The 23,793-nt window shown below is 44.5% G+C and overlaps 1 protein-coding gene across 2 annotated transcripts in view; it reads left to right on the top strand.

Annotated features, from left to right (window-relative positions):
- The window catches only part of GINM1 (glycosylated integral membrane protein 1), a 185,834-nt gene that overhangs the window by 138,840 nt on the left and 23,201 nt on the right, over positions 1-23,793 (top strand). Inside the window, exons 6-7 of one of the 2 annotated variants that reach the window (XM_085612251.1) lie at positions 7,314-7,444; positions 9,685-9,848. In XM_085612251.1, coding sequence (XP_085468377.1) covers positions 7,314-7,444; positions 9,685-9,848 — 295 coding nt within the window. Of the gene's footprint in view, positions 1-7,310; positions 7,445-9,684; positions 9,849-23,793 lie in introns of both variants that reach the window. The other variant, XM_085612252.1, reaches the window with a different exon arrangement.

Here is a 23,793-nt window from a genome sequence, read left to right as displayed (position 1 = left end):
TTCTGCTTACCATCAAATTGAACTGTGCAAAGACTCGAGACATCTCACGTCATTTGTAACTCCTGATGGGGCGTTCCGCTATTTACGTATGCCGTTTGGTTTGGCATCGGCTTCCACAGTGTTCCAACGTCTCATGGGAAACCTGTTCAAGAGCACTGCGGGAGTCGTGTTCTTTCAGGACGACATTCTTATTCACGGGAAGACCATACAGGAGCACAATGCCAGAGTCAAGCACGGACTAGAAATTGTTAAGTCTAGTGAGTTAACATTAAGAAAAGACAAATGCAAATTTCTTCAAGAAGGGGTAGATTACCTGGGTCACCACATCTCTGCTAGAGGAGTTGAACCTAAAATGAGACTACTAGATGCCATTCAAAATGCACCTGAACCTAAGAACAGGGATCAACTACGTTCTTTTCTGGGGCTAGTTGAGTACTACGCAAAATTTGTAGCTAACTTTTCTGATAGAACTGTATGTCTGCGTGGTCTTCTTAAGAAAAATGTGAAATATGTATGGTCTGATCAGTGTGCGTCTGATTTCAAGTTGTTGAAAGAAGCAATTGTACAAGCACAGCCAGTTAAACTATTCAACATCAATGATCAATGCATTGTCGCCACCGATGCCAGTAATGTGGGACTTGGTGCTGTTTTAATGCAAAAAAGATCGGACAATAGGGAAGAAATCATTGCCTTCGCTTCCAGAACACTCCGTGGTGCCGAAGGGACCTATTCTACCATTGAAAAAGAAGCTTTGGCTCTATGGTGGGGTGTACAGTATTTTCGCAATTTCTTGTGGGGCAATGATTTTGTTCTCAGGACTGACCACAAACCTTTGGTGGATCTTTTTACCACCAAAGGTGGGGGTAGAGCAACGCCTCGTATTGCTAAATGGCAGTACAGACTCAACGAATTCAATTATCGTTTAGAATATGTTGCTGGTGTAAAGAATTGCGTGGCTGATTGCTTGTCAAGGTTGCCTCTTTCTGAAAATGTTGTTGAACCTGAAAATGATCATTTGGAGATGGTGTGTGCGGTCAGCACTATAGCTGATACGGGAGCTGCCTTATCTGAAGTTGATTGGAAACTTGCCATTTCTGAGGACGTTGAGCTCAGTAGGGTGATGGACTTTGTAACTCTGGGTTGGCCCAACAGTACTACTATTCCTTCGGAGTTAACTCCCTATATGAGAGTTAGTGATGAGTTGTCTCTGGTTGATGGAATTTTGCGCAGGGGTGGGTTACTGGTTATCATTACGCAATAAGGTTTTAGACTTAGCCCACGAAGGCCATTTGGGTATTCGGGCGATGAAGCGGAGGGTGAGGGAAGATTTTTGGTGGCCGGGTGTTGACAGGTCCATCGAACACTGTGTTAGAGATTGTGGTGCGTGTGTATTGAGTGATAAAACTCAGGTAACCTGTCCATCCTCTGTCAGTCCTATTCCTGTCAAAGAATCACCTTGGTGCAAACTGGCTTTTGATGTGGCTGGTCCATTCAGTGGCTTAGGGACTTCTCCCAAGTATGTGCTAGTTTTAATTGATTACATGTCCAAGTGGCCAGAAATTAGGTTTGTGGATGGAATTAATTCTGCTATCATTATCAAATTTCTTATGGAGGTTTTTCTTCATGAGGGATTCCCGGAGGAATTAGTAACTGACAATGGTACCCAGTTGGTGTCTGCTGAAATGCAAGATTTTCTGAAGAAGCATGGCATTAAACATATACTCACCTCTCTTTACCATCCACGTAGTAATGGGTTAGTTGAGCGTTTTAATCGTGTTATCAAAGAGCAGCTACAGTTGGCCTCCATAAATGGTCTTGATTGGAAGTTAGTGATTTCGGACATGCTATGGGCAATAAGAACTACTCCACACTACAGTACTGGAATGTCTCCATTTACCTTGCTGAGAGGTAGAGTTGCGGGTTCCAAACTTAACAAAGATTGGATGTTAAGGAAGGAGGTAGATTCACAAAGATTAGGTATGGTAGCTGATGTCAGAGCTGCGACTCAAGCCAAGTACGGATCCAATTGTCTTAAGCAGTCTTCGGTGTGTCAAGGAGACTGGGTAAGAATTAAGAAACCAGTGCTCGTTCGCAAGGGTTTTTCCCGATTTTCTGCCCCTGTTAAGGTCAGTAAGGTGAGGGATCATGTGGTTGTTCTGGAAAATGGTAAGGTTTGGAATAAGTCTGCTGTTTCAGTTGTGCCTAAGCCGAAGGTTGAGTTTGTGAAAAACAAATTTGGTGTCAACACTCATGGTGCAACTCCAGCTCCTAGCATTAATATTCCTAGGGATCGTGCGTCTGGGAGCAACCTTGCTCCTCAACAAGGTCTTTTGAGGATTAGATTTCTTCCTGCCAGAGCTAGGTCATCCCCCGTCAAAGTACAGGACTATATTAGATTTTAATTTCCTGTATTTTGTGATCAATGCAGTTTTAAGGAGGTGTTGTGATTGTTTTCATGTAATGAGGGGTGCTGTTTTTTTTTGTGCAGGGAGGGGGGTGTGTTGGGTGTGCTAACCGGGTTCCTTGCGCGGAACCTGGAATGTAGGTTCCGTGCAGGGAACGTGGAATGGACATGTACGGCAGTTGCTGCCGGGTTGACTGTTCAGCTGGACGTGAATAAAGAAGCTCCTCCATACCTCCGTTGTCGTCTTCTTTTCAGAGACCTGTAGGGGTTCTCTGTTAACCCACCATATACAACATTCTTCCCAGATAAGTTAGTGTTGAAGACCAGAGCTTCATTTCTACCAAAAGTAGTCCCTCTGTTCCATATCAGACAGGCTGTCACCCTTCCATCATTCTTTTCTCAAACTCATCCCTCCAGGGAGGAAGGGAGATTTCATTGTTTGGACCACAAGAGAGCACTAAGCTTTTCCATAGATTGCACCAAAGATCATCAGGTGGATGATATGTGGGTTTCTCCAGGGCAAAGGGCATGTCGGTGCAAAAATGGACCATCTCCCAATCGATTTTTCCCTGCATTAAACCTGCTGCACATTAGTTAACAAGCAGCCTCCAGAGTGTTTATGGACTCATTCCGTCTGAGCCAAAAGTGCTACCACTGCGTGGCATGCAAGTTGACTGTCCTGGACAATTGTCAGGCAGCTGTATTTACGTTGATGAAGCCATACTGCTTCAACTGTCAGGTCCTTTGAGAGGAGCATTTTGCCCTCTCATTCCAGCAGGACGTTTTAGTTTGAGCCAGTTCACACACTCACCATCTGGGAAGGTACTACTATGGTATGGTAAGTTGAGGAATCTGTGGTTGGAAGTATCCAGGAAAAGAACAAGTTCTGATAGAGATTTTTAACTGCAGGTCCCTTGCATTTTTAATTGTCACAGGTGTAAAACTTTATCTGGAACATTTTCAAAGCAACTCTTACGCACTGGTTTGTGGCATTGTCCAGTTCCGCATTGGTTCTGTTCCCGCTCCATATTTGATGTTAGGTACTAAATTATGGCCACCTCTGTGCACTGACATCAGTTTTTGTCTGTGTCTTCTGGTGTGGCTCTGGTGCTTGCTCCCTCGAGTCTGTCAGTCTTGACAGACTTTTTTTTTCTTCTAAAATGTTTTCAGTGTGCAAGGGATATGTCCCCCATCGTAAAGCCATAGGATTCGAGGCATGTAAAGTTAGTCACAAACAGATGTCAGCAATGGACTCCCACAAGGTCTGTCTCTGGTGTGTGGGCTTCATACACGACTCAGTTTTGTGCGATAAGTGCACTAAGATGAACCCAAAGGCCATCTGTGACCGGGAAGTCAAACTCAGTCATGGAGCATTAAAGGAAGCTGAAAAATTCAGTCAATGGCGCGGGCATGCTCCTGCTCCCTGGGACGATCTTGGAACCAATCATTGTCCAAATTGAGTTCCTAGGGTAAGTACAAAAAAATACAAAACATAAATAGTCCAAACGCGGCTCCCCTTAGTCCAACCGCTCGCACCATTTGGAGTCTTGTTACGCTCAAGGTATTGTGAGGCCACAAACTTCCTATCTCCGACTCAGGAACTGGTTCCGGCCCTCCTCCCGATTAGGCCTGGCTTTTCAGGCCCGAGGAGCAAACCTTAACATATTCAGGAATTTAGGCACACATTAGAGCACATTATCGGTACTCCTTAGGATCCCCTTGCGTGACTTTGGGCCCCAAGAAACTGAGGTGGCCTCCAGAAGAGTTCCTGCTGGCAGGTCTGCCCTCGACTGTGCCACACTACCTTGTCTCAAAGCCAGTTCCAGTTTCAGACTCTGCAGCAATTTCCTACACGGTGTCTCTTTCCATGCTGCACCGCTGAGCATTGACGATGGAGGAGGAGCCAATAGTCATTTCAGACTCAGGTTAACCTGCAGTGACTTCCACAGACATCACGCCAACCTCACCTTTACTCTCATTCCGAACCCGAGTCACTCCTGCAATGCCAACGTGCTTTTCAAACAATGACCATAGTTCCACTCTCATTTATGAGGACAAAATCAAATTTGTGGATTTACAGGATGCCAGTGTCTTAGGAACTTCCCCTGATGCTAGCCTATGCTCTCCTCTCCCTCATTGGCAACTGAGAAGTTTGCCTCTTTTGCCACAATTATAAGGAGAACAGCTAAGGCTTAGTCTTAACCTTGCCTACCACAGAGGACAAGAAAAAAATACTAACAAAATTGCTTCACTCCAAACAGACTAACACTGAGCTCCTGCTACCATTTAATGAGCTCCTCATGGGCTAATTGTTGGGCACTTTGGCAAAACCAGGATCGTGCCCTCCAGTCAATAATAAAATTGCAAAGTAGCATAACCCTGCATAAGGGAATCCAGCCTTCCTATTGCAACACCCGTCACCAGAAAGCTTGGTGATAAAGGCGTCCACTGGTCATCAGAACCCAATTGTGTTTTCAATTATCCCAATAGATCACAAGTTCAGCCCCAAACAGATGTTCTCTTCTGCCAGCCTTGCCGTCCGGTCCATCAACACAAGCTGCCTCCTGGGAAGATATACCAACCTATTGTGGGACATGGTGGTGAACATCTTGCCCTCCATCCCAAGTGATGTATGCCCAAATGTCGAACATCTCGTCCAGAATGGCAGAGACATGATGAGGAAATCCATCAAGTTGTGCCTGAATACTACTGACTGCCTGATTAGACCAGTTGGGGCCAGCATAGTTCTTAGGTGCCATGCTTGGATCTGATCCACCGGATTCTTGAGTGATGTCGAGCATTCACTTATGGACATGCTCTTCAATATTTCTCTGGCCTCAGTGATGCCTTGTTCTGATGAGTTCTTGTTTTTGGCCCACCTACAATTTATGACTTTTCTACTTTATGATTGCGTGTACACAGACACACACACACACTCACCCTCTCTCACACTGTCTGTCACACACGCACGCGCACACACACTCACATTCTCTCACACACTCACATTTTCTCACACACACACATTTTCTCACACACACACATTTTCTCACACACACACATTTTCTCACACACACACATTCTCTCACACACATATTCTCACACAAACACACACATTCTCACACACACACACTCACACTCACACACACACTCTCTCTCTCTCTCTCTCTCTCTCACACACACACACACACACACACACACACACACACACACTCACATACACACTCTCTCACACACACACTCTCTCAGACATACAGACATCTAGTACCCTATTCCAAATTTGGTAGCTCTGGCTATTAGGCCACAACTTCTTCCACATGTTTATCTTGTTTTTGAGCTACAGGTTTTGACGGTGTATACACCATTTATTTAATTCCAGCCAACATGTTGGCGTTTGTAAAGCAGACTGCTTCTTCTTTCCATACTCTTTGGTTTCCGTGTCTTACCAAACAAGGAAAATGAGGTGGAATGCACCATGCTGACAGCTTCCAGGATTTTGACTTTCACATTGTTTTATCTTCACAACGTCTTGTCGACCAAATCTCAGTGGATATATCGGTCCTTGGGAGACAAGACAGCCCAGGAACAGACTGATCTCCTGATGCAAAGTAAAAAAAAAAAACACATGAAAATAAAATAATGATAAATATATAAATAAATGTTCTGTATTGTTGGGGGTATCAGGCTGACGTTGCTGTGGCAAAAGCCATGCATTAGGCGTCGTCCAGGAGCGTTCCCAACCGAGAAGTGGTTAGACTGTAATGAGGGATAATGTTCTTTTGCTTGCCAGACAGTATTGCCTCTGCCCGGGACTTGCAGGAATGGATGTCTTTTAGTGTATGTATTGCAAGTTTCTAAATTGAATTCCCTCCTCCCGTAGAGTACTGCTTTTGTATTGATACAAGGTCAGGAATATGCAAGTAGGAGTATCCGTCAGAAGAATAAATAATTTACCTATAGTAATGGTATTTTTCTTACTTACCTATAGTAATATTTCTGGTGAATACTCTATATACTTGCAGATTCCTCAACACTTGCCCCCCCCCCCACATCTCCCACAGCTCTGAGAAGCCATTTTGTATTTTTAATAATGTTCCCAGTGCACTGCATTCCTTCCAATTTAGTCACTCCTTACACCTCTCAAGGCATGGAAAAAAGGGATGGGAACTGATGTCAAAGTCACAGGATGGCACCATATTGGCTTTGTGATGTAACTTCCATGGAGACACCGAAGTAGAGCAGGAGCTGAGGCGCCACCTGCCATTGTAGGAGAGCTATTTCAACTTTTCCAGATCCCCTGTGGTGCCTGAGAGAATTTCAAGAGGTGAGGAATCTGGAAGTAATCAGAGTATCCATCATAAATATCATTACCGAAGGCAAGTACCTAATTCTTCACCCCCGAGTCTATACCTCCCGTAGAAAAAGATCCTCGGATTCCACTGAGAAAGCAGCCCGCCCCGATTCCATGCCAGTCATCAATAACCACACATAATCAGGTAGGGGGTGAAATGGATTCTTTTTGTTCCACCACGAGTAGACTCAAATTGCCCAATACCAATCTGTGAACAGTTATTAAACTGGGTGAAACTTCATTGCTTCCAAGATATCAATAAATACTGGGTGCCATAGCAATGGTTCCAGCCCAAATGAAGACACCAGGCTGGCTGTTGTTGGATATCAACAATCTGAACCAATTTTGGTTAGCGATAGTGTTTCATTGGGTGAGATATGGCTCCGATTCTGGTGGCATTTTAGTTGGGAGTTTTGATGTTATTGGTTGATTTCCAGAATGCCTACAATTGTAACTCCATCAAAAAAGAACATAGTCTGTATTTGGTAAAGGACAGACTTTAGATTTACTCAACCTGTGAGATGCACACTAATAGGTTTGTCCATTTTCTCGTTTTAGTAGATGTCCTTGGGCCTCTGCAAACTACGAGCCAGTATCTTTCCAGGCTGGTGGAAACTACAGTTGATGAAGAGCCTTCTCCTGGGAAATTACCGGAAACGCCTCTGAGAGCCGAGCCTCCAGATTCTTACAAGGTAACTGTACAGTTCATTACGAGTTTACACTTCGAAATTTGCATTTCAACAACTATCTTTTGTCAGGCTAAAAACAGTCGACAAACCATAGATTGTTGCAAAATATGACCCATATTGTTTTCTGCAAAGAAACTCACATTTTCAACATGTCTATTTAAACGGTAGAGGAATAAACCTGTCTGTATATGGCATTGCTATACGATGGGATCAGGTCACAGATGTGTGCGAATAGGCTAGCATTTGCCCCCTTTCCTGGAGTAGTAATAGCCCTTTGGTTCCATTGTGGTTGGACAGCATATCTGAAGTGGCTTAACCAAGAGGGTGCAAAAAGGCATGGAGGTAGGGCGAAGGCTTTTCTCCTTGGGGAAAATGTTTTCCTCCTGAAGACAAAAGAGGAAATATGAATTTACCCATTGTTTTTTCAGAATGCAGAATTATATACTGTGTACAATTCCTCATTGCTAAAGTAACAACTTGTAAAAATAATAAATTGCATTCTCAATGGCGAGCCTGGAAACCTGTGCTTGCCTAGGTCTCCTAGTGTACAGCGGGCACTGAGTAGGAATTGCAAATTGGTAAAAAAGTTCGTTCAAGCAGAGGTGTAAATCTTCATATATACTTTTCCATTTATCTGGGAGTCCTTCCCAGTCAATTGACACATTTAAACATCTCCACAGAAGGCAGGCAAATCCTAGGGTTGCTGGAGCGAACTCAACATAAAAACATATCAAGGTAAATGAGTGAGATTCTGTACGTGGTGCCCAGCAAAAGCCTTACACCCGGTGTTTGCCACATCATATATTATATTACCTGCTTCATGTGACCCAGTTTGGAGTCGAATAGGTTTCAAGGTGGCGCCCTTTGTGGGAGCAGCCATCCCCTCTTTTCTTGAAGGATGCTAAAGGAGCTTGTGAAGAGGCTATTAGGATTGTTCTTCCTTTGTGGAACTGAATGCTGTTCTGCCTAGTTTAGGAATAACCCGTTTGATGCTGTTCATTAGATGAATATTAAGTAAGTTTCCTTGAAGGCTGTTTATTCCTAACACTAACCTTTTCGAGGGGTCAGTGGGATGCAGACTTTTCCAATCAAGGGCCCCTTTCTCAAATTCCACGAAGCTAGTTTTGCACACCAGTTTGAAGTTCCTTCCAATTGAGGGTTTACCTTAATGAGCCTGTCACCCTGAAAGCCACTTTCAGAGCCGCTACCGGAGGAGCGGAAAGGGCGCTGCGTTCTCTGCAAAGGTGCAGCAGAAGAGTACTGTAACCTCTGCATAGTCACAAAGACCAGCCAGCTGTTTGCCTCTTTAAGTACATCTCCTCTTCAACCAGAGGATTGTGACATGGACAGTAGTCTCTCTCACCCTCTGCCACGTAATTGCAGTGTAGTAACAACAACAGCAGCTCTCTACACCAAACTGCCACTGACCTATGTAGAGCAGCTATTTGAAAGAGCAGCCACAGTTAGTCAAGACACTACTGTTTGGATTCAGAGGTGGTGAGAGTCGACAGTGGGAAAGGTATCGCATCATCTTTTCAAGTGAACCTCGTTTCTCATGGTCTACTGTCACACTTGTATAGGATTTCTTCTGCTTCCTAAACTAATTCACGCATATTCATCTATTAAAGAATTAGTGCAGGAAATTAGTTATCTCAAAGTACAGTTCTCCAGCGTTGATATCTTTCAGATTCAACATCCATCCCTCAATTCTTACTCCCCTCATTTACCTTGTACTTTGTCACTTGTATCGAAGTATGGTGGACCGTGGGGGCAGTGGAAATCAGTGCACCCTGACTTCTGTGGCTTGGTTTTTGGCTCATTCTATAGAAGCGATTGTGCTTTTAGAAGGCACTATTTAAAGCCTTAAAGGCCTGTCAAATCTATGTACTGCTATTATAAATTGCATTTCTCTTCCAGGGGTACTTCATTAATAGTCATAAGCACTGATTATTGGAGATATTTTTTAAAAATGAAACGTAAATGACATTTGCCCATCTATAACCTTTTTTAGGATGCAAACACAATTTGTCCATGTATATGCACTTTTTTTGTTCAAAGAGAACTTGCACTTATTATATAGGGCTTTTGATTTTGAGGAGGATTGCCCTGGACAAGAAATAGGATTACAGGTAAGAAACATTTCCTCCTTTGTGAGCAGTAGTGTGATGTGTGTGAATTGTGCAATATGTTTCAATTTAAAAGAGTTTGACTTAAGCTTTTAACACACATTATTTTATCTTCAGGTGATGTGCAAGTGGGTGGATGATTTCAGAAATGTGCTCTCTGTCTTCTGGCTTGCGGTCTTGCCAGTGATGTTCAAGTTTATGCAAGTGGTGGCAGTAGGATGCATAGTAGCTTCCATTATCCTTCATCTTCTGCAACTTTGTATACCATCCTGTGAAAACAAGTACGTATTCATCACTTTACAACAAATGTTTGCGGAATGTGTAAACTGAATTTACTGTACTTGACTGTAAGTCTTGACTGCTGAGCTGACTCACTTTTCATGCTGTCTATAAAGTGTCGGGGTGAACAGTTTAATTATTAGGGCTGAGAAAAAGGGGGCGTCCCAAAACACATTTTCCCCATGCAGTTTCCCATAGGGATTTTGGACACAACTACAGCCCAAACTGGTGAACCGAATTTCACCAAATTTGGCAGAAAGCTAGATCTTGGTCCAGAAGGAGTGCTTCTTTCAATTTGGTGTAAATCTTTTTAGTAGTTTTCGGAGTTATTAAAGAAAAAAGACTTATGCATAACTAGACGTGGCTCCACATGCCAACAGCAATGCTTTGATTGGCTGGCTGCAACCTGGGAGTTGTGGCTGCCATTTTTAATCAGGACACCGTTCTGATGGGGGTTGGGGTGATAAAGTAAATCTTGGATAGAAGGGGTCAAGATAAAGGTATCCTGTCCTCATGGGACTTATGGAGGGGTTCTGTGAGTGACCCCTCATGGACAAGAAATTCCCCAAAAACATTTTATTATTCGTGCACTAGGATCCGCAGATCCAGTGCAGCACTCAGCGAGATCCCCCCCTTGTGAAGCTGTGATTTTAAAAAAGAACATACACCCACTCACACAACCACTCGCAAACCTACTCATACAGCCATACACAGAGTCACACACCCATATAGTCACTCACACATCCCCTCACTGACTCAGAGAACCACTCACAGTCCCACACAGGCACTTCCAAACTCACTCAGACACCCATCCACAGAACCACTGACCCACCCACTCACACATACCCATACAGCCACGTACACACCACTCACAACCACAATACCACACCCTCTCTCAGACCCACAACACCACTACCACACCCACTCACAGACCCACACAGTCACTCACACACCTGCTTGCACATCCACACAACCAATCACACTCCCCCACAAAACCACTACCACATGCCTTCACAGACCTACAAAGCCAATCACTCACCCATGTAGCCACTCACACCCCCACAAAACCACTCACACAACCACTTACACACCCACTCACATTCACATAAGCACTCACAGATCCATACAGCCACTCACAGGCCCACAAAACCACTACTACAGCCATGAGCACCCCCCATTCTCACACTCACTTGCACACCTACGGAGTTACAACACCCACTCACACAAAACCAAAGGTTACAGGGACTTTATAGTTAGGAAATGGCTATAAAAACCGTAGAAATTCACTGAAAAAACAAAGATGACAGGGGTGTTATATTTAGGGTCAGATGTTACACACAGAAAACCATAGAAGTTCAACAGTTCTAGTTATCCCAAGTAACTATAACTTGTGCCCTAACGTAACTATAACGTGTGCTCTCACCATGCACTGCTAATTACCTCAAATATTATATCACTCATGATGGCTTCTATCACTTCATTAATGATATCACTGCAACATTTGCATATAAATTATTGATAAGAAAACTGCATGGCCTAGGCATGAGTTATAGTTACTTAGGATAACTATAACTGCTAAATTTCTATGGCTTTGTGTGTGGAAAATATGAACCCAACTAAAACGTCCCTGTAACCTTTTGTTTTCTTTTAGTGAATATATATATCTTTATATATTAGTTATAGTTTGGATCGTGTTTCCAGAGGAAATGCATTTTTTGTGTTGCTAACTGGCACAGTTTGACGAATCGCCACGAAACTTTATAAAAAGTGCTATCTTTTTGACTAGCTTCTACATGGAAAGTTTCAGAGTGATCTATCAAGTGGGAGCTGAAAAAAAGGGGGGTCCCAAATGCATTTTCCCCATTCATTTTTCCATAGGAATTTTAGACACCACTACAACCAAACCGCTGAAGAGATTTGCACCAAATTTGGCAGAAAGCTACATCCTGGTCAAGAAAGAGTGATTTTTGTGATTTGGTGTAAATCCGTTTAGAGGTTTTTGAGCAATTTATGCTAAAAAAATGGTATACTGGGGATGTTGTGCCTTCATGGATCCAACAGATCTCCTCTTGAGATCTGGTTTGCTGCCACCACATCAACTAGAAAGTGGTGGGAGCCACCTTAGGACTCAGTACTGAGTCCTAAAAAAAATGCTAAGAAACATAAGGGGGCAGGATAAAGATCCCCTGATCCCTTAGGCCTGGTGGTGGGATCCCAGAGGAATCACACCAGGTGACAGACACTTTAAAAAAAAAAAAATAATTGCCGCAAATATGTGGTGGATCCACGAATCCGCAGCAAAATCTATAAAACAAAAAGCATGCAGTCCGGTGCATTTCCCCCCCCCAAAAAAACCCTGGAGGTGGCCAGGGTACACACATTAGTCATTAGTCAAGGTGAAGGGGTGGCGTGGTCCCACTTCCAAGCCAAATAAGACCCCAGGGACACCATCCCCTGGGGTTGTGCAATTATATGAAGGGAAGGGGGTATGCTACCCCCTCCCTGTGCCTAATTAGGGCCCGGGGACACCATCCCCTGGGGCCAGAATGTAACAAAAGGAGAGGGGGCTGTGAAGACCCCCTCCCCGAACCTTAAAAAGGCCCCAGGGGTCACTTACTGTGTCCCAGGGAGCCCACTCAGGACACAGTTTCCCTCCCTGCACTTCCCCAGTCAAGGAAACATGTTTGCTCCTGTCTGGTGGGAGATTAAACAAGCATTTACAATGCAACGGTCTCGGCATTGGTAAAGTTAGAGCTATTGGCATTGCTCATGACATTATTTTTGTTAATGTTTTTGTTTTTAAAACATTTAAAGAAACGGCATTGTCATGAGCAATGCCAATAGCTCTAACTTTAACAATGCCGAGACCGTTGCATTGTAAATGTTTGTTATAATACTAAAAACATTGAAGCAGTGTTTGTGAAAAGGAGCAATCCGCAAATGTGGGCCACTTTTTGTTAGGGTGCCCTGGCCTAAACTACAAAAACTCCTACATAGGCCCATATGTAGGACTGGGGACGTGTTTCACTTGAGTTTCTAGAAATAAAACGTTTTTGCTTAAAAATGCCTGGAAGTAATTTTAGCCATTTTATCAAAAAAAACTATAAAACTCTAGTAGGTAGGAAACTATAAGTCCTGGCATTCACTGCCAGGCAGTTGGAATGTTTTCATGGTTTTGTGTGTAAAAGCCATGCTGGCCGCAACTGTGTAATAATAAAATAGACGCTTGCTCCTAAATGTCAGGGTATAACTGACCGAGCGCCTCGGTGAGAGCTGGGTGCTTGTCTCCCTGGCAGTGGCGTTGCTGTCCTCTGTGTGGGGGAATGCTTTGCCATGCAGTACAACGATAAGCTTTTACAGCCCGACATGAAAGGGCACCGACGTGACAACGAACAAAAGCCTCCACCCCCTCCTGCTTGCTGGGGGCAGGCCGAGCAAAGCAAACTTCACACAAAGCTGCTGCAGCTGAAGTGAGTCACAGAGACGCGAGGCAAATGCAGAGTAAAACAGTCTCAGGTTTTTGCCACTCATCCATTGACAATACAACTGATTTCCTGTAAAGGGTGATTCACACAAGGGACAGATGCGCGTGAGTCCCAGCGTTTAAAATGTGGGTGGAGGAACATTTTGTGTGTTAGTCAATTAACAGAGGGGGCAGAGCCTTATGCAGTGCTGACACCGAGCGTGGTGACTTATAGTTTAATCGCACAACTCTTAGGACCCTAGGCGCTAAATTCTCGAAAGGGGAGGACATTAGAAGTAGTTACTTATGGCTTTGGGCGCTGTTTGGGGTGGAAGCAGGAACGTTTCCCCATACACAGAACAAGGAGCAGCAAGTAATGTTTCAGATGTGGGTATTGCGCCGGGATGGGGGTTATCTAGGCGCTTGTGCAGTACACGGAGATGAAATGGAGAGCGACAGGAAGCTATGACAGGTAATGTGGATTGAAGACTTGGCTGCCGCCCACCCAGGGGGGCACGAGCAGTAAAGCGGTGCGGATAGTTGGGCCACCCCCCTCCCCCCACAACAAGACGAAGTGAAGCAAGCAGCCGCAAACATTCAGCATACACTACCGTGTAGAATACATAATTTCTTTTGGGGTGGGGGGAGGGGGGGGTACAGGGTTGTCTCTACAGTGCGACATACAAGGATAGATACACTGATTTATGCAAGTTGACTTTCAGCACAGTGTAGTTTGAAACATAGCTTCGTGAGGGGAGTACTTTATACACTACGACATGCAGTGCGACTCATAGGAGTGAATGCACAAGGAAGTTAACTGCGATTGGCTAGGCGATATATTATGCAATATTCAATGCGACCTCTGTGCAGCCCGTTACACACACAGTGCATGAACAAGTCATGCGAAAGTCAGGATTTAAACAGTTGTCATGATTATATTTTGCCAGGGGGCTGGCTACCTCACAAATAAATGCATGTCCCAAGCGTGGGAACAAAACACGTATTTTAACACTTTCACTCCAGACACCCGTGGGCCTTAACTTTATGAAATATCGGAACCCTCTGCGAGCATGGCTGCTGTGGGGCGCAGTTCTGTCCTTTTGTATTTTTAATTTACATTTAGGCAGAAGACCTAGGCATTAAACAAATATCCCTGTTAAAGCCCCCCTCGCCCCCTCCCCCCGCCCCCTCGCCTCCTCGCCTCCTCCCCCCCGCCCCCTCGCCTCCCCGCCTACTCCTTACCTGTAATTGCACACCTGCCCGCGGAGCAGCAAGCCCTACCTGCCGGTATCAGGAGAACGAACGGAAAGTCGGACTTTGTTTTGGTGTCTTCTGCTTTGTTCACATGACTTTCCCCATTACCACCAAGCCCCGCCCACTGCAGTCAGCATTTCCTTAGGACCGCAGTTTAAAGGGTCCGCGCTGCCGATCGTGGGCCAGGGAGGAGACGCGTGTGATCTGATTACGGACGTCAAGGAGAGAAGTGATTTACTACCCACCCTTAACTCACCCAGAAAAAACATTTTGGTTAAATATGAGTGACGGGTGGACTTTACATCGGTTTTCAAATGAATTGGCTGAAAAGGCACAGTCGACAGCCAGCGTTCAAAGACAGTTGTGGGGAGGGAGCTGGTATACGCAGGGCTTGAAGTTGGCTGGGTCTCTTCGGGTCTGGGACCCTTTAGTAATTCAAAACGTACATTGAAACGTGTGCTCATATTCTTGTCCTGTGTTGGGTTCTCGAATAGAGATACTACGTGTAAGCGGTTCCTCGCAACTCTACTACTGCTACTTCGGGTGTTGGAAAATACTACGTGTAAGCGGTTCCTCGCAACTCTACTACTGCTACTTCGGGTGTTGGAAAAGCGTCTGCAATTCACAGGGAAGGTAAAAAACATGGTTTTTAGGTCTCTAACCCCCCCTCCAAAAACAACCCGAGGGCACCGGAAGACACGACCGCCTTTCTCCGAGGCACAGCGAAAATGCCTCGGAGAAAGGGAGCCTCATTTTCGGATTTGGGGGCGTGTTTTGCTGTTGTCTCCTCCCTGAGACTTCTCGCAAAAAACACGCCCCCCAATCCGAAAAAGACGGGGCTTCAACGGAGTGACTGGACCTCTTCTCCAGTGGCTGGCCAGCATTTAAGAGGCCAGCCAATGGAGAACAGGAGAGAAGAGGGGCGGGTGCAAGCCCCTCTTCTCAATGACATTAAATCTCCGGACTTCCGGTCTGCCGACCGGATGGTCCCGAGACCTAAAAATGCTCCCGCTGCCTAGGTTTTAGACACAGTGGTCCCTAGACAGGAGCAATAGACAAGGGGAGAGATGATTATAGACTCAGAGTCAGTACTATATTTAAAACTGTCCAGTGGGACAGGAATATGTTAATTTATAAAATGTAAACAAAACAATAAAGTGGAACACAAGCCTGCTTCCTACTGAACATTAAAAACGAACACAGAATGCAAAATAGAGAAACAAGAAAGGCCTGGGCTGAGTGACATGTTTGTATGTTGCACATTCTGATAACACAAACAAGAATGTGGTGGGACTCCGTTACACATAAATAATCAGTACAAAGGTGTATAAGGTGTACATTAAGTCGACGACGTTTCAATCCCTTTTGTACATTTTTGGATCATCATCAGGACATTTACATTTACATGCCTGAATACAATGGCCTGGGTTTAGGAAGTAAAAGAGAAGGAAAAAGAAAAAACGAAATTAGATTTTAAGGAAATATAGGTATAAAACAGCATGGAGTAACATGCGATGCATGTAGGCGTATCTACTGTGTAATAATGCATTCTACGGTGGTGTCACAAGAAGGGGTGTGAGAGCCAGCGTATCCTAATGCGTGAAGATCGCTGTCCTTAAGTGTCTAATGAAAAACCATGCTGGGATCAGTCAACCGAGTTGGTGAGAGGTTTAAATCACAACTGAATCCAGGGTACGGAAACCACGTTGATCTTGATGTGGCGTGGAATGTGCGGCTATCTAATTAAAGGAAGATGCATAGGGGTGACCGCTAGGTGCAGCGCAGCATCATGCTTCGTGTAAATGATGGGAAAAATAATAAACCTACAATCATGCGGATAAAGAAGTTAACCGCGTTGGCAGTATCACACAGTATACGGAGGATACACAGGAAGTGACCGCAAGGTGCAGCGTGGCATTATGCGAAGTATAACCGGTAGGGCAAAATGGTAATACCTGCAATCAGTCACTGATATGGAGGTTGGGCACGTGGGCGGGTATTACACACGAAGAGCTTGGATTTACCAAGGCAGAGCAGAGTGCCGCAATGAGGTTATAGATGTGTTCTGTGTCCCTGCCAGCAACAGTGCGGGCAAGACACCTCTTGAGAAAAGGGAGGTATTGGACGCCCATCTTACCTCCAGAAAGGTCACACATGCACCCACTGGGCCGCTGGCGGCATCGAAAAACGACCCGAGTGATCAGGAATGTGCCCTTTGCACTGCAGTGCGGTATTTGTTGTAAGCAGGTGTGCTTGCAGAGCAGAGGCGAGGCTGCAGAGCTGTGTTACACAGCGTAACCAGATGATTGGTGTCACCCCATGTTATGGTGTCACCCGGACCCGGTGCGGTACGCACCCCCCTAGTGACGCCGCTGAATCCGATGCTGGGTAGTAATACAACACCACAACTAAACGTGGTAAAAATAATTCTGTTTTAGCTTTTCATAACTCTCAAATTGCCCAGGACACGTGTGAGTAGTACGCCCAGTTGTTCTATTCACTGTATTCTGGTAGTTTTTTTAAAGCCGGAAAGATGGTTCAAGAGTTGAACGTTCATCGCTGAAACCTGCGGTGATGTGAAGGTACCTAGGCTTTCTTAAATTGGGCAACAATAACACATGGCATTTAAGGTATTTAGAAATAAAACGTGTGGCACGCAGCACTAAATAAAAATGATTGCCCGACTTCCTATATAGGCAGGATCGAGGCAGAACAGCCAACTTAGATTTTGTTTTTTAAATGGGGCAAAATAGTGCATTTACAGCTCAATTATTACTTGAAAGTGCTAAAAAGCCTTAGGTTATGAAGGGGTATTCATGGCATATTCGAATATTTTTATGGTGTGTGAAGCAACTCTGACTCTTCACAGAAATGTTGTTGGTAACCCTTAACTGCCCCAAGAGCAAATTGCTCATGTTTCCTATAAAATCATAATTTCTTAGTTTATTTCTGTGCAAACTTGATTAGGGATATAACGGATTAAATCCTTGTTTCTCTTGATGGGCAGCCTGGTCTGCAGGAAAGGTGAGACTGTATTCAGTTGAGCCCCTTGTGACGTGGACACCTGCTACCTGGAATGCAGCACAGACAAAAGGAATTAATTGTCCTTCTATTTGGAACTAGATGGGAGCTTTCGCAGATGAAAAAGAATCTCTGATCACTCAGTGTCCCTCTGGGCAGCAGCTGGGCGCACAATCAGAGCCTCTGCGCCTTGAAGGCTGTGCTTAATTTGTGCTCAGCACTGCACTTATTTAACTGCATGTATTTATTAGAATCCATCACTCGGTGGAGCTGTGTTTTTACTTTTTAGCAAAGTTTGTTAGTGGAACATTTAGCTAATTAATATTCCTTTAAGTTATAAAACTAGGAATTAAATATACAGTTTAAGGTGATAAGTGAGTGCTGCCAGGTGCAAGGGACTTGTGTGAAATACCTAGTGCCCTTGCACTTAATGCTTTGTAAATGAAGAAGTGCTTGCAGGCAATGTTCCTTCCAATTGTTCCTCAATGTTCGGCAATAAAGGTGCTTTGTGCACTGAAAACAAGGCTGCATGCACGGAATACAAGCAACAACTTAATATGAAAGCACATGCCACATGCAAGCTACAAAAAACAGTGGCATAGCAAGGGTACATGGGCCCTAAAATAAACCAGAAAAAAAGTGACCTACCTCACCTCTGGGTTGGTATTAAGACACCCATTACAGGGGTACAGTGGGTTCCTTGCACCTCTGTGCACTGGTGACACTGAATCTGGTGCCCTAATCATTCTACGTATCATTCCTCTCTCTTCGCCATCACCATGAATCTCTTCTCTCCTCCTGACACGTTTTCTTATCCCTATCAACTTCCGCTCTCTCTATTGCTTGTCCTTATCTCATTCATGCATTTTTTTATGTTTTTGTCTTGTCTCCTTGCTCCTCCTTATCTTCCTCACTTTTCTTTCTCCCTTTCCGATCTCCTCTACTTCTCCCTCACCCTGCCTCATTCTTTTCAATCTACATCCTACCATTCTCCCTTCCCCCAAACTCCCTTTAAACTCCATGTCTTCGCTCTCATTCCACCCTTTTTCTATCAAATCTTTATCCTCACTTTGGTTCTCTCCCACTCATCTCATTCCACGTCTGACCTCCTTGTTTGCCACCTTTGTGTATCTATCCCCTTTTTTTAAAAAAATCTATTTTATTCAAGTTATCAATTTGTTACATTCTAAGATTCCCCCCCCCCCACCCCCGATCGGTTTTACCTGGCAACCATGTGAAAAGTCCCTTAGCTACTGTACTAATACATTTTATTCCTCAGGTGATTAACCCATTGACCTAGTGGGTTCGATGTTGTTCTGATAGTCATCTTATTGTCTGTTTCACTCCTTTTCCCTCCCATCGTGTTACCTAGACCTTTTTTGTTCTTCTCATTCTTCCATCCTTACTTTTTTCCCTCCCCTTTTCTCTCCTTTTTATGTTTCACAACCCTTTCTTTCTTTCCTTCAGTATTTCTGGTTTATTCACGTCTTCCTTTTTACCATCGCTTCCATAGCTCATCCTCCCCATACATGCCCCCTTTTCTGTCTTCACTCAGATCTCCAATTTCCCTCGCGCTCCCATCCAAATTTTCTTCCCTCTCCATCTTTCTGTTATTTATATACTTTCTATTATTCTGCTTTCCTATCCAGCACCTTTTCTTTCTTTCCAGTCCCCCTTATTATATTATCACCTTTTCTCTTATCTCCAATCTTTCTTTTCATTCTGTCTTTCCTATATCCTTTGTCCATTTTTTAACGCTGGGACTCCCTACCTTCATTCTCTTATATCCGAATCTCACCCACCCTTCTATATCCCTCTTTATTTCTCTCCTCAATATCACTCCTCCATATTTGCCCCCTCCTCTTCCAACCTCCTTCTGTCCAGCACTATTGCGTTCCAACCTTCTGTTTTTCTTCATTGCCTCTGTCTTTTCACCTAATCTAGCAACTTCCATTGTGTCTCCTTGTCCTCTTTTCTTTTCTACCTCATGACAAGCTCCTACAAAAACCCAGTGAATGAAAATTTGGCCTGGGCAGTCGGGGTGACAGCCCTCGTTCTGGATGACCTCCCACAGTCCGAGTAGCCTCTGGCTCCTATGTGGGTGGCCCAGACTTCTGCACCTCCTGGGCCCAGACTACTGGCTTCCAACCATTTTAAGTGTATGGGTCCTAGGTTGCAAGCTGGGTCCCATTGGCCACAATGCATCTGCAAGCGCCTGGTCTCGGAAGGTACCTTCACTAGAGTAAGCCTCACTGTGGGCATATGCATGCCGTGCATTTCACAAGATGGAATATGTGAAAGGCAGAGTGTAGGAGTGCAAATCAGCCTTCAAGGCCTATGTGCTAAGGTCCCTCTCTTCACAGAGCCGAAACTCCATCCAACTGTGCTAAGGTTCCTTCATTGAGCACTCCAGAGCTCAGTGCTGATGTCCCCATTCCCTCATGTTCTCCACAGGACAGACATGCTACTTCTCTGCAGTCCCTGCAAAACCAAACTATAAGTCCTTCATATCCCTGCCCCGGTGCTGACATGCCCTGAGCTTCAGCCTTCCAAACTCGAACTTTTGTGCTGACCCCCGCCCACTATTGAGAGAAGACTGGTTCGTATAACTATTTCACATGCGTATGGATGGATGGATGGATGGATGGATGGATGTATGTATGCCTGGCTACTCGTCACCTGCACTAACAGAAGCATACAGCCGAAAGTTATACCTTGAGGAACTGTTACCCAACTTATTGGTGCCCAGCCTATCGACCGCGGAAGGATGAAAGGCTCACCTTACAACCCGAGCCCAAATTTCTCCTTAGTTTTTCAGCATTGACTGATCATACCTCCCAGGCTATTTCCAACAGAGGCAAGCAGCACAAATAGATCTTGCCCTAGATGCGGCTGCCGGCAGAAGTGCAGGACCCAGCCTGGCTCAACACCAAGTACAGTGATACATTTACATTAAGATAAAAATGGTTATTCAATTTTAAATAAAATAACTTTAATAATTTTTGTTTAAAAAAAAGAAATCATATATTTAAACTAACAATTCACATTCCAATTAAGGGGGCACTATTAAACCGTTGCAAAGTAATTAAGTACATTTGTTAAGGAAAAAAGTGAACTGATTTATTAATTGGAATGAGACCAGTGCAAATCTTTAAAAAGCAGCACTATCAAACATATTGAGCCCATGGTATATATGGTATGTCTCCACAATGATGAACACACAACCTCCATAGCAGGGCACGTTTTAGCACTGGTAGCGCCTGGTGCAACAGTCTTTTCTGGCGCCCCCCAAAACTTCATTCTCCACGGATACACTCACTACCACCCTCCAACAGCGCCCCTCATCTCTCCATAGCCCCTCTCTCACGTGCATTTCATTTATTTGTTAGCGCTACTCACACCAGAGTATGGTGTCAGAGCACTTTACATCACACACACATTATACAGAGACAATGAATCATACATGTGTAAATCAGTCTGAGAAATGTTGTATACAATTATGAGGATTACAAGGTGTAGGAATCACGTCATCTATACTAGTAGGAAGTATATTTTAGGAATGTTTTGTCTGGAGAAGCACAAACTCAGGATTTACAACGTGCCAGAGTGTTATGTGTTGGCTTCACTAATAGGAATCTATTACATGCAAACAAACCCTTTTTAGCAACATTAGGTTAATGAAAGATGGGGGAAAACCATAACATTTTAACCTGTACTTTGCAGTTTGCATGCACCTCTTTGATGCCAGTTCAAAGTCCACAATGCTATATTAAGATTGTAATTTATGTACTGCAAGAAAAAAAAGGATCTCTGTGATACAAGCAGTCACCCACTGTGATATCCACATAAATACAGTTCTGTGGTCTGCATGCTACGTCTTCTTTGCAGCAGGCATATAAACCCTCTAAGCTACTTTATGATGAGTCAAAATTGACACAAAAAAAGATCAATCTCTCTTCATTTTATAATTGCCTGAATACTGCTGAGCACACAGCATAGCCCTAAAACCAGCCCTGCTCCGTTGCCATCCTGAACTCAGCTATTTGTAGGAGATCTCGTATGCGATAATGAACAAAAAAGAGGCTCGGTATTAAAAGCATATGCCAAGTCTTGAAACAAAATATTCCAGTTCAACGTTTATTTCACACTGCCCCAGATCGGCTTCAAAACCCTCCATTCTTGAATTAAAGGAAGCAGCACCCCCTTTGCCTTTGGTGCAAGTTCTGGGCCTCCTGCAGTGCAGCCTGCCACACACTAAAAACGAACAAGCATTGGCATAGCCAATAGGTCTCGCCTGTGGGACCTTATAAGTGTTTAGCCATGCAACAGTTGCATATAAGGTCCCAAAAGCGAGACCTATTGGCTATGCCAATGCTTGTTTTAACTGCTGCAATCTATTGAAGCCTCACGGAGAACATCAAAGCGGTCGTGCGGCCGCGAAAGTGATCGCAATCAAACATCAAAGCGGCCGCACGGCCGCAAAAGTAATCGCGGTAAAGCGCGACGCACGCGCCCGCGCACATGCACTGTAGCTCTAGGCTGGCCTGGTAGCACTTTTTGGAGCCCTCACAAAATGTCTCGCCAGACCAGCGAATGTGCTGGGTCAGGCGAGACCTAAAAAGGACTTTTCACACCTACCGGGTGGCATTAGCAAAATGTCCTTTCATTATTCCTTCTGGGCTAGTAAGTGGCCGGGGCGATCCCAGTGATAGTCTGGGCACAGGAAAGCATGCAGCCTAAAGGGAACATAGCTTGCAGGGTAATAATAGGATTGGGTGCAAAAAGTGTTTGCCCCGATCCAGACATTGTAATGTAACTGTAATTGGATTTATATAGCGCTTACTACCTCTGATGACGCTTCAAAGCACTTTATGGCGAGTAACTCTGGAACCCAAGGTTAGTGGTTAGTGCAGTGGTTATTGTTGGTTATTGTGATTAGTAATATGGTCTCAAGAAAAATTGCATCCATTTACTCCAGTTACATTGTTATATATGAATACCAGGTAGGTATGATCATTAGCGGGGACTCTGTGGTTTCAGGTGAATGGATGTTGAGATAGATGGGCTGGTGGTGATTGGGTAATGTTAGATTACAGGGATAGCAATTTAAGGAGGAGAGGCTGTGATCTATGAAATGAGGTATCGCCCAATTTCAGAATCAGAATAAGGATTGAGGCAGACAGCCATGAGACTAAGAGGAGGCTATACTGAGAAATAGAAAGTATGAGGTGGATGGAAGGTAGGAAGAAGCTCACTGAAGAAACAAAGGAGAGGAATCAAACTGGAGTAAATCAATGCCATTTTTAGGTCGAGCCTGGGCAGCGCATGCGCTGTTCTGCCTGCCATGCTGTATTGGGGTATAGAATAGAAGCCCCGCCCAATCTCCGCCTGTATTTGTCATTGGATTGTGTAATTGTCCTTCGTAAATGCTGACTTCTGATTCATTAATAGGTTTGTTAGTCCCTCCTTAGTACCGCCTTGTCTTCATTCGTAAGCTCCCATGAGGACTGACCCTTTTAATTTGGTTGTTACACAGTGAGTCTTTTTTAGTCTATAAGCACTATTTTCTTAAAATAGTTTCTCCTACAGCTGGCACGACATGCTTTCCTGCACAATTCAGAGCGCCGTGCACGCTTTCACTTTCTAAGCAGCCGGGACAATGGCGTCCGCTTCATTTATTAGGTCTCACATTTACAAGAGTTTAAGCTATTGTGTAGGTCGTGTGGTGATTCATCATCACCCCTCCTCCAGGGATGTGCAGATATTCCTCATGAATACGCTCTTTAATGGCTCCAGATTGGTTAGTGAAAAGTCAAATTCAGCCTAGGTGACATTATAAGATCGATGTGTCATGACGTGATCTAGTTTGATCCCTCCAGCCCACCAGTTCCATCACCAATACCAAAAGTTCATAGGTTAATTCAGATTCCTGGCTTATCACAAAAAAGCAGCCTTATCATCCTATACAGCAAGCTGTCTAGTCTTTTCGCAGGCCCAAAGAGGCGTGGTGGCATTAGTAGACATAGCCACCTTCAAGTGGGCCAGTCCTTATCTTTTCCTCCTGCTGGTGTCACTTCCAAGCCAGCTGATTTCCCCCCCCCCCCCCACCCCCCTTTGAGAGACATCCACAGTAGGTGGTGGGGTGAAAACTCTTTAATCTGTCGAATTGGCGTGTGGGTACCTCAGAGCGGTGAACCCTGCATGTTGTC

The sequence above is a fragment of the Triturus cristatus genome, chromosome 6, assembly GCF_964204655.1.
Source record: "Triturus cristatus chromosome 6, aTriCri1.1, whole genome shotgun sequence".
Lineage (NCBI taxonomy): Eukaryota > Metazoa > Chordata > Amphibia > Caudata > Salamandridae > Triturus > Triturus cristatus.
This window is presented reverse-complemented; position numbering and strand designations above follow the sequence as displayed.